Genomic DNA, 12,337 nt, shown 5'->3' on the forward strand with positions numbered 1-12,337 from the left:
CTCAGAGGGAAGTATAGTTATACTGTAAAACTTGTCGCATACCTACATGTATATAAAGTATTCGTAAGGAGAATCTTGAGATGTTTGGATGAATTTGTATTTATTAAGTATGTGTTCTAGTATGTACTAAACATTTTTTTTTCATTTTGAACAAATGTTATGATGATGGTGCAGATTGCAAAGTACCTTTTAGTAAACACTTCTGCTGTGGTAGAGAAAGTCCATGGCCCTGGTTCAATTTCTAGCAACTAAAACACCGATAAACACCCCATGCTAGCAGGCCTTTAATGAGTGTCTGTCCTATTAAGTACTTTTGCATTATTTTCTTTTTATGGTTATATATTTGTCTCCTAGGCTGTGTTTTCTTGGCTATCAAGAGAAATGTAACATTTTGTGTCTCTATCATAGAGTATCTGAGGAATAAGTTGATTTGTACTCAATTTTTCTAAGTACATAATCTGAAATAGAACATGTGTAGAAATCTCCCACTGCATTTTATTCATTTTATTTAAAAAAAAAAACTTCATGTTCATGACATAGTAGCATAAACAGCTTTCAATAAGTAAGACATTGTATGATTTTCAAAGTTTTCCTTGTATAATTTTGTATTTTGCATGTAGGATAAATGTTCGTTAGCCACAGTAATACATTGGAACTAAATGTAACATAGTGGTTAGGACAGTTGCCTTGAATGCAAAAGGCCTTGGGATTAATTCCCTGAAACCCTAATTCAAAATTATTTTTAAAATGAGAACACTATTTTAGAATATGTAAAAGGACTTTTCACACGAAAAAGGCATTTTTGTGCTAATTCCAACAGTTCTTTAAGTAGTAGAATTGTCAAGAATGGGCCTTGATAAAAGTGCTATTCACAATTACATTAATAGAATTTTCTCTTAGGTATCTTAAATTGTTCTTTTTCAGTCATTATTCAATCTTTTGGAATTTAGAAGATTAGTTCTGAATTACAAGCCTCCATCAAATGCTCAAGATTTACCCCGAAACCAAAAGGTAAAATTATAAAAGATTTTAAAAACCAAGTATTATGGTCCTTATGTTCTTTTCTACGTATTTTGAAAGCTCGTCTTTATTAAATCTGAAACTGTTCAAATTTTAATGTTCTGCATTTATCTCTATTACAGTAACTGCCTATCCCTTTTTCTGTATTATAAATGGGAAGTGTCTTCTTCTGGGCGTCACAGTAGTATAGAAGTTCCACGTGCTCAGGTTAGGACCCCTCCCCTTTCAGCCCGCCAGGTGAGAATATGTCCATAGATGATGTGCTCTGAATTAGGTCTTCCCTTAACTGACTCCTCAAAACCCTTGTCAGCATCAACGATTCTCTTCACCTAAGCATCCAGAGCAATCCTTTAAAAGTGGTTGTGTGCTCTTTGCCAGGGCAAACTTATCCCTCCTGTATTGGAAGTTAGTGTTGGGCAGTTGAGGTTGACGTAAGAGAGCACCCTCTAGGGTCTGATTGCTTGGGTTTTAGTTACGGTCCAGCAAGTCTTTCTGGGATTGCCTTCTCTGTAGTGTAGACAGTGACAGTAATAGAGGTGCTGAGCAGATGAAAGAATAAGCATGCAGAGCACTTAAAAGTGTCTATTACACAGTTTTGTCATCTTGTTAAAGAAAGTTTTAATTTTTATACATTTTATAAATTTAATTTTAATAAAAATTGGACTGGTTTGCATGCATACATTTCTACTTGAGTAAAAACTTTGTGTAGTGGGTTGTTGCAGTTTTGTGCAGATATCAAGTACCTTCCAGTAAAGAGCCAGTGGCCTTAAAGACATGGGTTGTAGAGACAAAGGAGATGAAGTTTTAGGTTTCAGTGATGTACTGAACTTTGTGTGACCCATTGTTACAGTGATAAATTATTTAGTTACATTTTCCTTTTAGTGTTTAATTTTTAAATCATTTTTTCTGCAAATACATGAAATATTTATAATGCACACCAGAGGAAATAAAGCCTGAAGTAAAGCCAACTTTTAAGCTGTAAGTTCTGGATCAGGTCAGTCTAAAGAATAAATATGTTTTAAAGGGAATCAGGGTGATTTGTCAACTCTATACTGCTAGAGAAATGAAGTAAAGCTCTCCTTTTTTTATTGGATATTTTATTTATTTGCATTTCAGATGTTATCCCCTTTACCCATTCCCCCGACCTCCAGAAGCCCCCTATCTCATTCCCCCTCCTCCTTTCTGCTTTTATACCATTTTAATTACATGCAAGTATTAGGGTCAGCTCTAGGTTGAGGGGCTAGCAATACAATAGATGCAGATAGTCAAAGAACAAGCAAGACAATAAACACAAATAGTCAAAGAACAAGCAAGGCAATAAACCAAGGCCTGTGATCACCGTGATCACTGTTTCTAAGGGCAGAGCTCAAGTGTAACAGTTTTGAAGGGAAGGTTTGGACTGCTGCCTGTCCACATCACGTTGGTATCGGTTCTCCCTTCTCAAGTCCTGGTAGAAGGCGTGCATAATTTATATGCCATTAGTTAGAATTACTTGCAACTGTAGATGTGTGTGTTGTGTTTACCTTTTATTTCTTTCATTTTACTATGATATAGAACTCCAGTTTCTTATTTTTCACAATTTGAATAGAACCAAGTGCATTGTGTAACTTTAATTAAAACTCGTCATTCTCAGTGTTTCCATATCAGAGCTACTTGTGAGGTCTTTTGGGGTACACTGAAGGAACACCCTGTAAGGAGAGTAACCTTGAGGTTTGTGTCATGAGCACACACCACAGGAGTGCAAATGAGCCCATTTTAGAGAAATTTATTTCTCACAGTGGAGGACAGTTACTGCTTCCATTCTTTGAAAGACAGAAGAAAATTTGCAGAAGAAAATTTTCATAAGGCTTGATAATATGGCATGGTAACAGCAGAGACCACCATAGCTTGATACCTGTAAAACCAATGTCACAATTATGGTGAACTGTCCATCAGAGATTTATGTGAAATTAATTTGAGATAATGAAAGATATTTTTTGTTTTAAAGGTTTTCATATAACATTAGCCATTTTCTTTAAATAGCGAATTTGCATTGAATTCATGACATGCTGATATTACATTGAACTTAAAGACCAATTTGTTAAAATACAGAGTATACCTGGGATTGATTTAATCTTATTACAGAAATGCCATTTGCATCCACTGGAAAAATGATCTTTTTAAGAAAATAAAGCTTCCCACAAATTTTGCATACATTTTAAATAAGAGGTAGGATGCATTAAGTCAGTTCATATTTTAGATAAAGGATAGTATAGAATTTTATACTGTTATTTTAACTGTTGATACATTTTGTGTATTGAATACTTGGTATCTGAAAACTGGTGGATCATTGGGTCTCACATAAAGAAATTCTTTGAGCTGACAATATTTCAAGGCCCCCAGAGTTTTATAAAAGAAGGAAAGTGTGTGTCTTCACAAGAATTTTTACATTATTTTAAACAGCAGCTGAAGAGCATCTTGGATAAAATTGTTGTATTTAAACTACAATGCAATACCACAGGCTTGTGCCACATAGCTCATGCACAATACAAGCCTGTTTACAAAAGTAAATAAAAATAGTGTTGACATTTTGTTGTGTAAAGTTATGTCTTGATAGTCAGGTTTTTCTAGCTGCAGGTATGGGCTGAGACAAATGTTTCATAAGCTTTTACTTTCCAAATAATCTTGGCAGAATGTCTTTTGATTAAAAAATATTGCTTACATCCGTATACTTGATATGGAGTGCCTTGATTTGTCATGGGCGGAATGATAATAAAAAATGATAATAGAAACAGGGTATTTTGGGAAATTACTGTGTAGATTAAATTCTATAGTATTTATACTTTTAAAAGTTAACTTATATAGTGCAGTTGTTGAAAGAGTTAAAAGTAATACAGGAAAATGGATTACGTTTTTATGTACATGTTTTGTCTTTTATCTTAGTACTGCTGATAGAGCATATTATATTTATGTAAGTGTTATTTGAAGTTCTTTATGGCTGAGAAATTCTCATAATTTTAGAATTAGATTATGTGAGAATGCTTCAGTGGTGGACATCGTTTGGAGATTAAGTAAATCTTTGAATTACTACTTGTTTCTCAGGACTACCATTTAGTGCACTGAGAAAACAATGGTTTCTATGTAGGCTTCATTACTCTGAATGTCAGTTATATAAAATTATCTACATTGATATTGCTAAAGAAATACCAATTATGCAAATTAAAAACTTCTCATATTTAGTAGTATTTTTAAGATATGTGCTCAAATTGCTGTTGCAAAGACTATTATTATGAAAACTGAATTTCTGCCGTAAAGCATTACTAAAATCATTTCAAATTTTTTTGTTTTGCTTTAAAATAAGTACTAAAAGCTTTTTTTCCCAGAAGGTTTGTTATAATCAACCAGTAAGAATTGAATATCAGCTTTCTGTGGCAGAAAAAAAAAGAAGAGAAGATATGATATATTGTGATCATTGAGAAGTGTGTAATCTTAGAATAAAATTAAGATTTCATGTTTATGCGTGATCTGAATAATGCTTTTGTTAACATATTTACTAAACAATTAAATTGGAAAATTTTAGTAACTATAGTAAGTTTATACTAAGCCTTATAATTTCTAAAATAAATGTCTGAGATAATTATATTAATAAGTATAAAGTAGTATATATCATTGGGTATTATTGTTTATTATGACATTAAGTAAGGATTAGACAGAGCCTTGATATTAATTTAATAATCAGGACCACTGTATGATAAGTGGCAGTTGGTGGTCCTAATTCAAAGCACTAGTTCCAGTAGATGTGGAGTTTGGGGCTCTGTTGCCCTGGAGGGGTCTGGAGAGCTCTGGATGAGCAGGGTCCTTTTGTTTAAATGGGATTACTGGAGTAGAGCATCAGATGGTGCCTGGTGTGCTAAGCTCTCACTGAACATTGACCCTTCTTGTTGCCCTTGTCAGTAGCAGCTGCACCCTGATGAATGGAAGATTATAATGAACAGACCTAAATGAGGTGGATATTCTTGGCTGAGTAGTGACATAATTTGCTATGAATATGTGGCGTTTATGCAGAAATTGTAAGGCTAGCTTGAGGTCCTCTGTCATAGCTCTTGCCTCCTTTGAGTCTGGTCTCTGATGCTGGTTTTAATGCAGCAGCGTGCCAGATTCATTTTAATAGATGCCCCTTGCTTTCTGGCTCCTGTTGAAATATCTGTTAGTCAGTGAAGTTTGCTGATTTTATTGGGTTACTTTTTTTTTTTTTCTTTTTTCTTCCTTCTGCAGGAACATCGAAATTTGCCTTTTATGCGGGAATTGAGGTATCTGTTTGCACTTCTTGTCGGTACCAAGAGGAAATATGTTGATCCATCTAGAGCAGTTGAGATTCTGAAGGATGCCTTCAAATCAAATGACTCACAGCAGGTAGCTTTCTTTCTCTTAACCTTCTGTTTTTAACTTAACCTTAGAAATCTTCAGCCTTTTTTCCAGGGGTGTCTGTTGATTTAGGATGGCATTACTAAACTTTAACTTGAAGCCATTGAATCATTATTTTACTATTTGGGAAAAAATTACGCAAAGAGTGAACAAATTGCAGGTAATAAGATAAATGCATAAGCTGGTAAGTAAAAACAACAAAATTAATAATATTCATATAGCCGGGCAGTGGTGGCACGCGCCTTTAATCCCAGCACTTGGGAGGCAGAGGCAGGCGGATTTCTGAGTTCGAGGACAGCCTGGTCTACAAAGGGAGTTCCAGGACAGCCAGGACTACACAGAGAAACCCTGTCTCAGAAAAAAGAAAAAAAAAGAAAATTCATATAAAATTAGTTAAAGTGTTACGTGTATGGGAAGTTGTATTGCATGTATTCGGTGTCTGGTGTGCCTGGAGACTAGAGGAAGACATTGGATCTCCTGGAGCATTACATATGCTTTACAGCCATGATGTAGATGTTGGGAATTGAATCTGGGTCCTCTGCAAGAGTAGTCAGTTCGCTTAACTTCTGAGTCATCTCTCTAACCCCATAAGTAACAATTTAAACAAACTTGTGATAATCCAAATGCCAATATAATATATGTGATTTTCTTGACACTGCTTTAGCTGATAGAGTGTAGTTTTCTTTAAATACCTATAAGATTATTTTTTAAAATACTGTTTTAGTTATTTTTCTTGCTTTTAATGGTATAATCATAGTCCCCTTTTGGTATACCATTTGGTATAAACAACGTTTGAGATGATTTCTTCTAAAAGCAAACAGTGTTTGTAAACCAGCATTGCTAATTGAAAAGTCAGGGGGACCAAGAATGCAAGCAGGAGCACACATGGCTGTAGAAAAAAAATATTAAAAAAAGAAGGCGGCACTCAAGTGCTGTCACAGGTACACATGGAAGAGGCTCCTGAGTCCCGCCTGTGGGTAGTGAGGCTCCAGAGCCCCACTCTCTGTAAAAATTAATTTTGCACAAGCTTACTTCCATTCTCTGACACGTTTTCTTCTGTATGCTTGCCACATTCTCTTTTTTTCCTGCTTTCTACAAATGCCATTGATTGTTTTGCATGTTACCATTTAAAGGTGGAGCAGATGTGGGGCTTCTCCCTTAGAGTGCAATTTCTCATGGATATATATGGCTTGGGCTTTGCACCTCTGTGCTTGTGAACGCTTTAGTGTGAATGTCTTTCCTTTGAGTGTGTAGAATAGTTGCATGATTGTTGCTTTTTTTTTTTTTCCAAGAGGTCTTTAAAAGTAGATGCATATCAGTTACTTTGGTACAGGTGTGATTTTTCTGACACACACATTAGTGAGTTAGTGTATTGTGATTAGTTTTTAAATATCTTTTACTTGTGTTTTACATTCTTCCAGAATATAGCATGTCTGTAATTGTGACACAGTCTTAAGGGTGCAAGACTGTGATGACTTGCAAGACTTGTGATGGTTATTTTTAGCTACAATCTTCAAGATTGAAATTGTTTAAGAATGTGAACACTTACAAATTAATTTAAATTTTGTGGCTTGGGAACAATGGGAAATTATTTGTAGACCCAGAGGCCAAGGATTTGGAATTAAAATGCTGGCAGGGCCATGCTCTCTCACAGACGGAGCATCCTCCCTGTCTCTTGTCATGTTCTGGTATTCTTGGCTTTAAGAGGTGAGTTTTGATCCCTGAATTCCCGTGGGCTTCCTTGTTTTTCCTGTTCTATGTCCCACATAGATGGCCATTCTTGGGTTAGGGATCACTTTTATCTAAGTTGAATTCACCATGAGGTATTTTTGCAAAGATCCATAATCAGTCAAAAAACCTCACTTTTTAAGGTTCTAGCTGAGCAATTTTTTTTTCTGCTGATATTTTTCCCAAGTGGGTACAACTAGATTTTTCTACTGATATTAGTCCTGTTTGACTATGTGACACTAGAGTTACATATTTTTCCTAGACCTTAACAGAAACACTTTTTAGGTAAATTAGTTGATCTAAGCACTAGGTGGAAAAATACATATTTACTCTGTTCTTGAGGCTGCTTTGGTAAATGAAACCAAGTTACCTATGTGGGTTCCTCTATCTAGTCTTGATATCATGAACTGGGTTCTTTTTTTTTTTTTTTTTAAACTCATTATTTCAAGCCACATTGTATAAGTTGTGATAGTTATGTGGGCTACCACTTACTTCTATTTTCTTTTTTCTTTCTTTTTTTTTTTTTTTTTGGTTAGGGGAATCAGTGTCCAAGTAAAGGGATAGTAGTAGGTGATGTTTGTTTGTTTCTGAATGTAGAATGAATTTGAGGTTTAAAGAATTGTAGATTCAATAATTCGGCTTTCTAGCCGCCAATGTTAAATAGCTTGGTAAAAGTAGGAATGGATTAAAAAGCATGTATGAGTGAAAGAAATATTTGTCAAAAAGCACTGGTCTTTTTTTTTTTTTCTAATCTCATTTGTTACATTTGAGTGTCTATGTTTCCTAAAACAAAGCCTTGTGATTATAATATTTTTTCTAAAAGTCTTTATGTCCTGGTTAAATTATGAAAGTGCATTGCATTTTATGAGACGTGACACTTTTCTGAGTAGTGACTACCTGCAAGTTTTTCCTTGCAGCATCTAGTATCTGTACTAGTCGGATCAAGTACCAATTAGTCTTTTTTTTTTTTTCCACAGCAAGATGTGAGTGAGTTTACACACAAGTTATTGGATTGGTTGGAAGATGCCTTCCAAATGAAAGCTGAAGAGGAAACGTAAGTCACTATGATGTGTAATGACAGGGAAGTCAGTGAGTGACAGTCATTTTGTTCTCGGGTGCAGTACAAACATGCATCTAAGAGAGACTGTTGGGAGTCCTAGTCTTATCTCTATTATTAAAATAGATGCTGCAGTCACAAGTGTCAGGTAGCTGTAAGTTTCTACTGTCAGATTTGATAGAGGATCTAAAACTCAATTCCTGAAAAGTATTAATCTTGCAGCTACGTGTTTTTCCTGTGTTCACTTTTTCTTGAGGAAGAAGGGGTTAGTTGGCAATAAATTTAAAAATACTTTCCTTCATATTAAGTCTTCCTCTGAGAACCTAATGGTAGGGTGTACGATTCCACCTCCAGATTCCTGTTGCTCATTCTCTGTCTAACCACAAAGCCTTGACTGTTTTGTGTGTGTGTTTGTGGTGGGGGGGGGGGACTGGGACAGTCAACCTGTGGTGTTGGTTGTCAGGTGCCGTCCCCTTACTTTCTAAAAGGAGCATTTCTCATTGACATGGAGTTTGCTGAGCCTCCTGAGACCACACTCCTGACTATTTGATCCTTTATGGGTTTTTTTCTGTGTTTTTTTTAATTTTTAAGATTTATTATTATGCTTGTTTGATGAGTTCTTTGCCTGCATGTGTGTATGTGGACCACATATGTGTGCATTGCCTGTAGAAGGTATCAGATTCCCTGGAATTAGAGTCCGAGGTCTTTTTTAGTAACCACATGCATTCTAGGAACTAAATCCAGGTTCTCTGTAAGAGCAGCAAGCACTGCTAACTGCTATGCCATCTCTTCAGTGCTGTCTTTATGTATTTTCTTGAGACAACAATTCAGACTGCTACTAAAAGACTCTCATGAAATCTGCAGCATGCTTTAAACAATTTAAATAACTCATTTAGATTATTTTGCCTTGGGTGTACAAATCAATTAATAATAATAAAAACAAGATTCCAGCCCTTCAGTGTCTATGGGTTCCACAGTAACTTCACCCCACCTGTGTGTGTGTGCACTGTCACTTAAATACCTATAGTTCTCTAGCGGTGCTGATGCTGACCCGAGGATGCTTTGTTTTAGATTTCAGAAGTTTGTTAGGACACATCCACAGTGAGCACCAGCACAGAACCTTCAACATTTGACCCCTCACTGTCAATCGCACAATTTGATGCAATTCTGACTTAAATTGTTTTCAGAATAATGGCAGAACTTTGGGGTGAAGCATAAGCTGAAAAAAATTCTAATGGTTTTAGTTCTGAAGAGTGCCAGCAAGTAATAGTGAACTGCTTGTAGACCACTGTCTGTGAACTGAGAGCAAGCTCAGAGAAACTCACTCAGAGTTTAGTTATAGTACGTGCCCAAGTTTAATCAGAGAAGCTTCTTCTGCAGTAGGTTGTGATTAACTGGACAGTGTGTTAAGACTTAAAGATAACGGAGTGCTCATCACTAAGCGGGAGAGCCATACCACTCTTCAAAGGATCGGTTCACAGAACAGAAGAAGGGGATCACAGAGTGAAAGATCCAGAGAGTGAGAGATACGCAGCCCAAAAGGCACTTTTTTACACTGCAGAGCCTCTGCATGCAAGAACTCAATGTAGCTGCTTATCTGCACAAGGATGGGCCCATCAACATTTCATTGCGGATTTGATGTGGGAATTGAGGGACTTTGGGCACTTAACAGTTGTTAGGAACAGGGCATCATTTTCTCACTGTAGCATCTGATAATTTGCTCTTTCTTCAATAAATAACCTCTTAGTCATGCTCTGGCAGGAAACTGTAGTTATCCTCAGGGGTCACACACAGAAAGATGCCTTGAACGTAGGAAGTGACTTCTTAGGAAAAAGCACTTCAGTGAGTGAGAAGTGAAAAAGTAAAATTTGTTATATAAGTACATAAAATTATAAAAATTTGAAATTTAAAAAAAATCAATATTTGTGTCCCTAATAAAAACATACAACCGATTAAAACAAAAAAGTAAAAATAATTTAGAATTTAATTTAATTCTGTAGTATTGACAGAAAAAAAATTAAACATTTTGCAAACTGTTTCAGTCATAGGCATTTGAAAGCTGCTTTTTTTTTTTTTTTGATTTGCATAGAAGTTTAAGACATTGGCTACCCTGTCATCAGGTGCCTTTCTGTCCATCCAAACTCTTAGTGTGCAGTTTTCTTCTGAGATCCTTTGATGCTGAGGTCATAAGCATGCAGATGAACAGATTATAACAGCCCCTTTCTGACTGAGAATGTCTCAAGGAATGTGTTTTGCTATGTAACTGCTAAGGCCTGTGAACCCTGTTCCCAAGCCTGGTTTCTGTTTTAGCTTCATCTTAGCTACGTACTCAAAACTTCCAATGAAAGTTCAGCACTAAATCTGCTTTTGATGTTTCTGAGACCTAAGACCCAGCATCCAGTGAAGATAATGCCTTTGCAGTAAAATTCTGGACTTACTTTGGAGTGCCACAAGTCTTGAATATATTTCTTGATGCTGTATCTTTTTCTTCTAAGTGACTTGTTATGTATATGAATGTTTTAACTGAATGTATGTGTACCATGTAAGGGCCTGATGCCTGTGTGGGCCAAATGTAAACAGGCACATAGGAGTGATAGGGTCTGACTGTAGATACTATAGGAGCAGTTATCTGAGGCTCTTGCCTTGGTCACTGCCCAGGAATGATGGGCTGTTACTCTGGATTATAAGCCAAATAAACCTTTTCTCTCCATGAGCTACTTTTTGGTCTAGGTATTTTATTGCAGCAACAGAAATGATGAAATTAGAACAGAAGGCTTGAGTTAAATTGTAGTGTTTTGATATTGTCTTTGTACTCTTTTGCCTTTTATATTTGCTGCTTTCGAGTGTCTTCTCTCTGGTGATACCTTGATTGTTTCCTCTCAGTGAAGATTAGTTTAAGCTGAGTTGGGGTCTCCACATTGTTCCTCACTCTTGTTTCGTTTCCTGTCCACTCACATCTTGGTGGACTGGTCCATCAGACCATAGCATCTTAAGTGTGAGATCAGTCTGAGTTTGTTTCTTTCTTAGGAAAGCCCATGTTTCTTGCCCTGTATAAGCTAGCCTTCCAATGCCCCCAAGTATTTGAATATAAAATGAATGGAGTTGAGCTGTCATTTCATCTTATTGTTAACCATTGCTCTTGGAGGCTCTCTGTACTGTGATGCTTACCCTGAAATTTCTCGTTTTTCCTCTTAGGTAACCATTGTAGAGTGTGTCTGAAAGCACACTGCTCAATCGCCTTTCATCTATTACACCCTTCCATCTTCTACTCTCCAGTTTGTTTAACCATTCTTTTGCCTACTGACTTTTCCCTTACATCACTAAAGTTGTTTCTAAACTAGTGCCTACGTTTGTCTTTTTTCTAAAATGTTCATAAAAGTTTTTTCCTTTCCAGGTTTCTGGTTTACATCTTAAGTTTTATGGAAATATATCCTCATTTACTTTTGAGTAGTTTTAAATTCTTTCTGGTTGTGCTGTTACACTGATTTGAGACACCTTGCTGTGCCCATCCTGAGGGACACTCTCTGTTTTGCCAGTAAAGCCAGAGTACAAGTATATAAAGGGAGTGATTCTGTTTCTCCTTTGATGAGAAACCAGCCTATTTCCCCAAAGTTCTACATCTTTGAGGCAGAGGCCCTAAACACCTAAGGAAACACTCACCAACACTTTCTCAATGATTGATTCACCTGCTATAGACCATGGTGTTCTTCTGTTATAAGTTGACTGTTATAACCTCATTCATACTCCCAACATTTTTCTTCTTCTTCTTCTTTCTTTCTTTCTTTCTTTCTTTCTTTCTTTCTTTCTTTCTTTCTTTCTTTCTTTCTTTTTTTGAAAAAGATTTATTTATTTCATTTATATGAGTACACTGTAGTGTCTTCAGACACACCGGAAGAGGGCATCAGATCCTATTACACATGGTTGTGAGCCACAATGTGGTGGCTGGGAATTGAACTCAGGACCTCTAGAAAAGCAGTTCGTGTTCTTAACCACTGCGCTATCCCTTGAGCCCCCAAAGTTATTCTTCAAGTTTTCTTCAGTAAAGTTTCTTTTGCCTTTGACTTTGGTAGTAAACTTTATTTCCTATACCTTCCAACTTTTATTTCTTCTTGATTTCTTTTCAGTTGT

At 36.2% G+C, this 12,337-nt stretch overlaps 1 protein-coding gene across 2 annotated transcripts in view; it reads left to right on the forward strand.

Moving 5' to 3' along the window:
* Usp25 (ubiquitin specific peptidase 25) overlaps positions 1-12,337 on the forward strand; it is a 106,906-nt gene that overhangs the window by 47,140 nt on the left and 47,429 nt on the right. For both annotated transcript variants that reach the window (XM_034515113.2, XM_034515112.2), the window contains exons 6-8: positions 925-1,011; positions 5,275-5,412; positions 8,130-8,206. In XM_034515113.2, the coding sequence (XP_034371004.1) occupies positions 925-1,011; positions 5,275-5,412; positions 8,130-8,206 (302 nt within the window). The remainder of the gene's footprint in view (positions 1-924; positions 1,012-5,274; positions 5,413-8,129; positions 8,207-12,337) is intronic.

The sequence above is a fragment of the Arvicanthis niloticus genome, chromosome 12, assembly GCF_011762505.2.
Source record: "Arvicanthis niloticus isolate mArvNil1 chromosome 12, mArvNil1.pat.X, whole genome shotgun sequence".
Classification (NCBI taxonomy): domain Eukaryota; kingdom Metazoa; phylum Chordata; class Mammalia; order Rodentia; family Muridae; genus Arvicanthis; species Arvicanthis niloticus.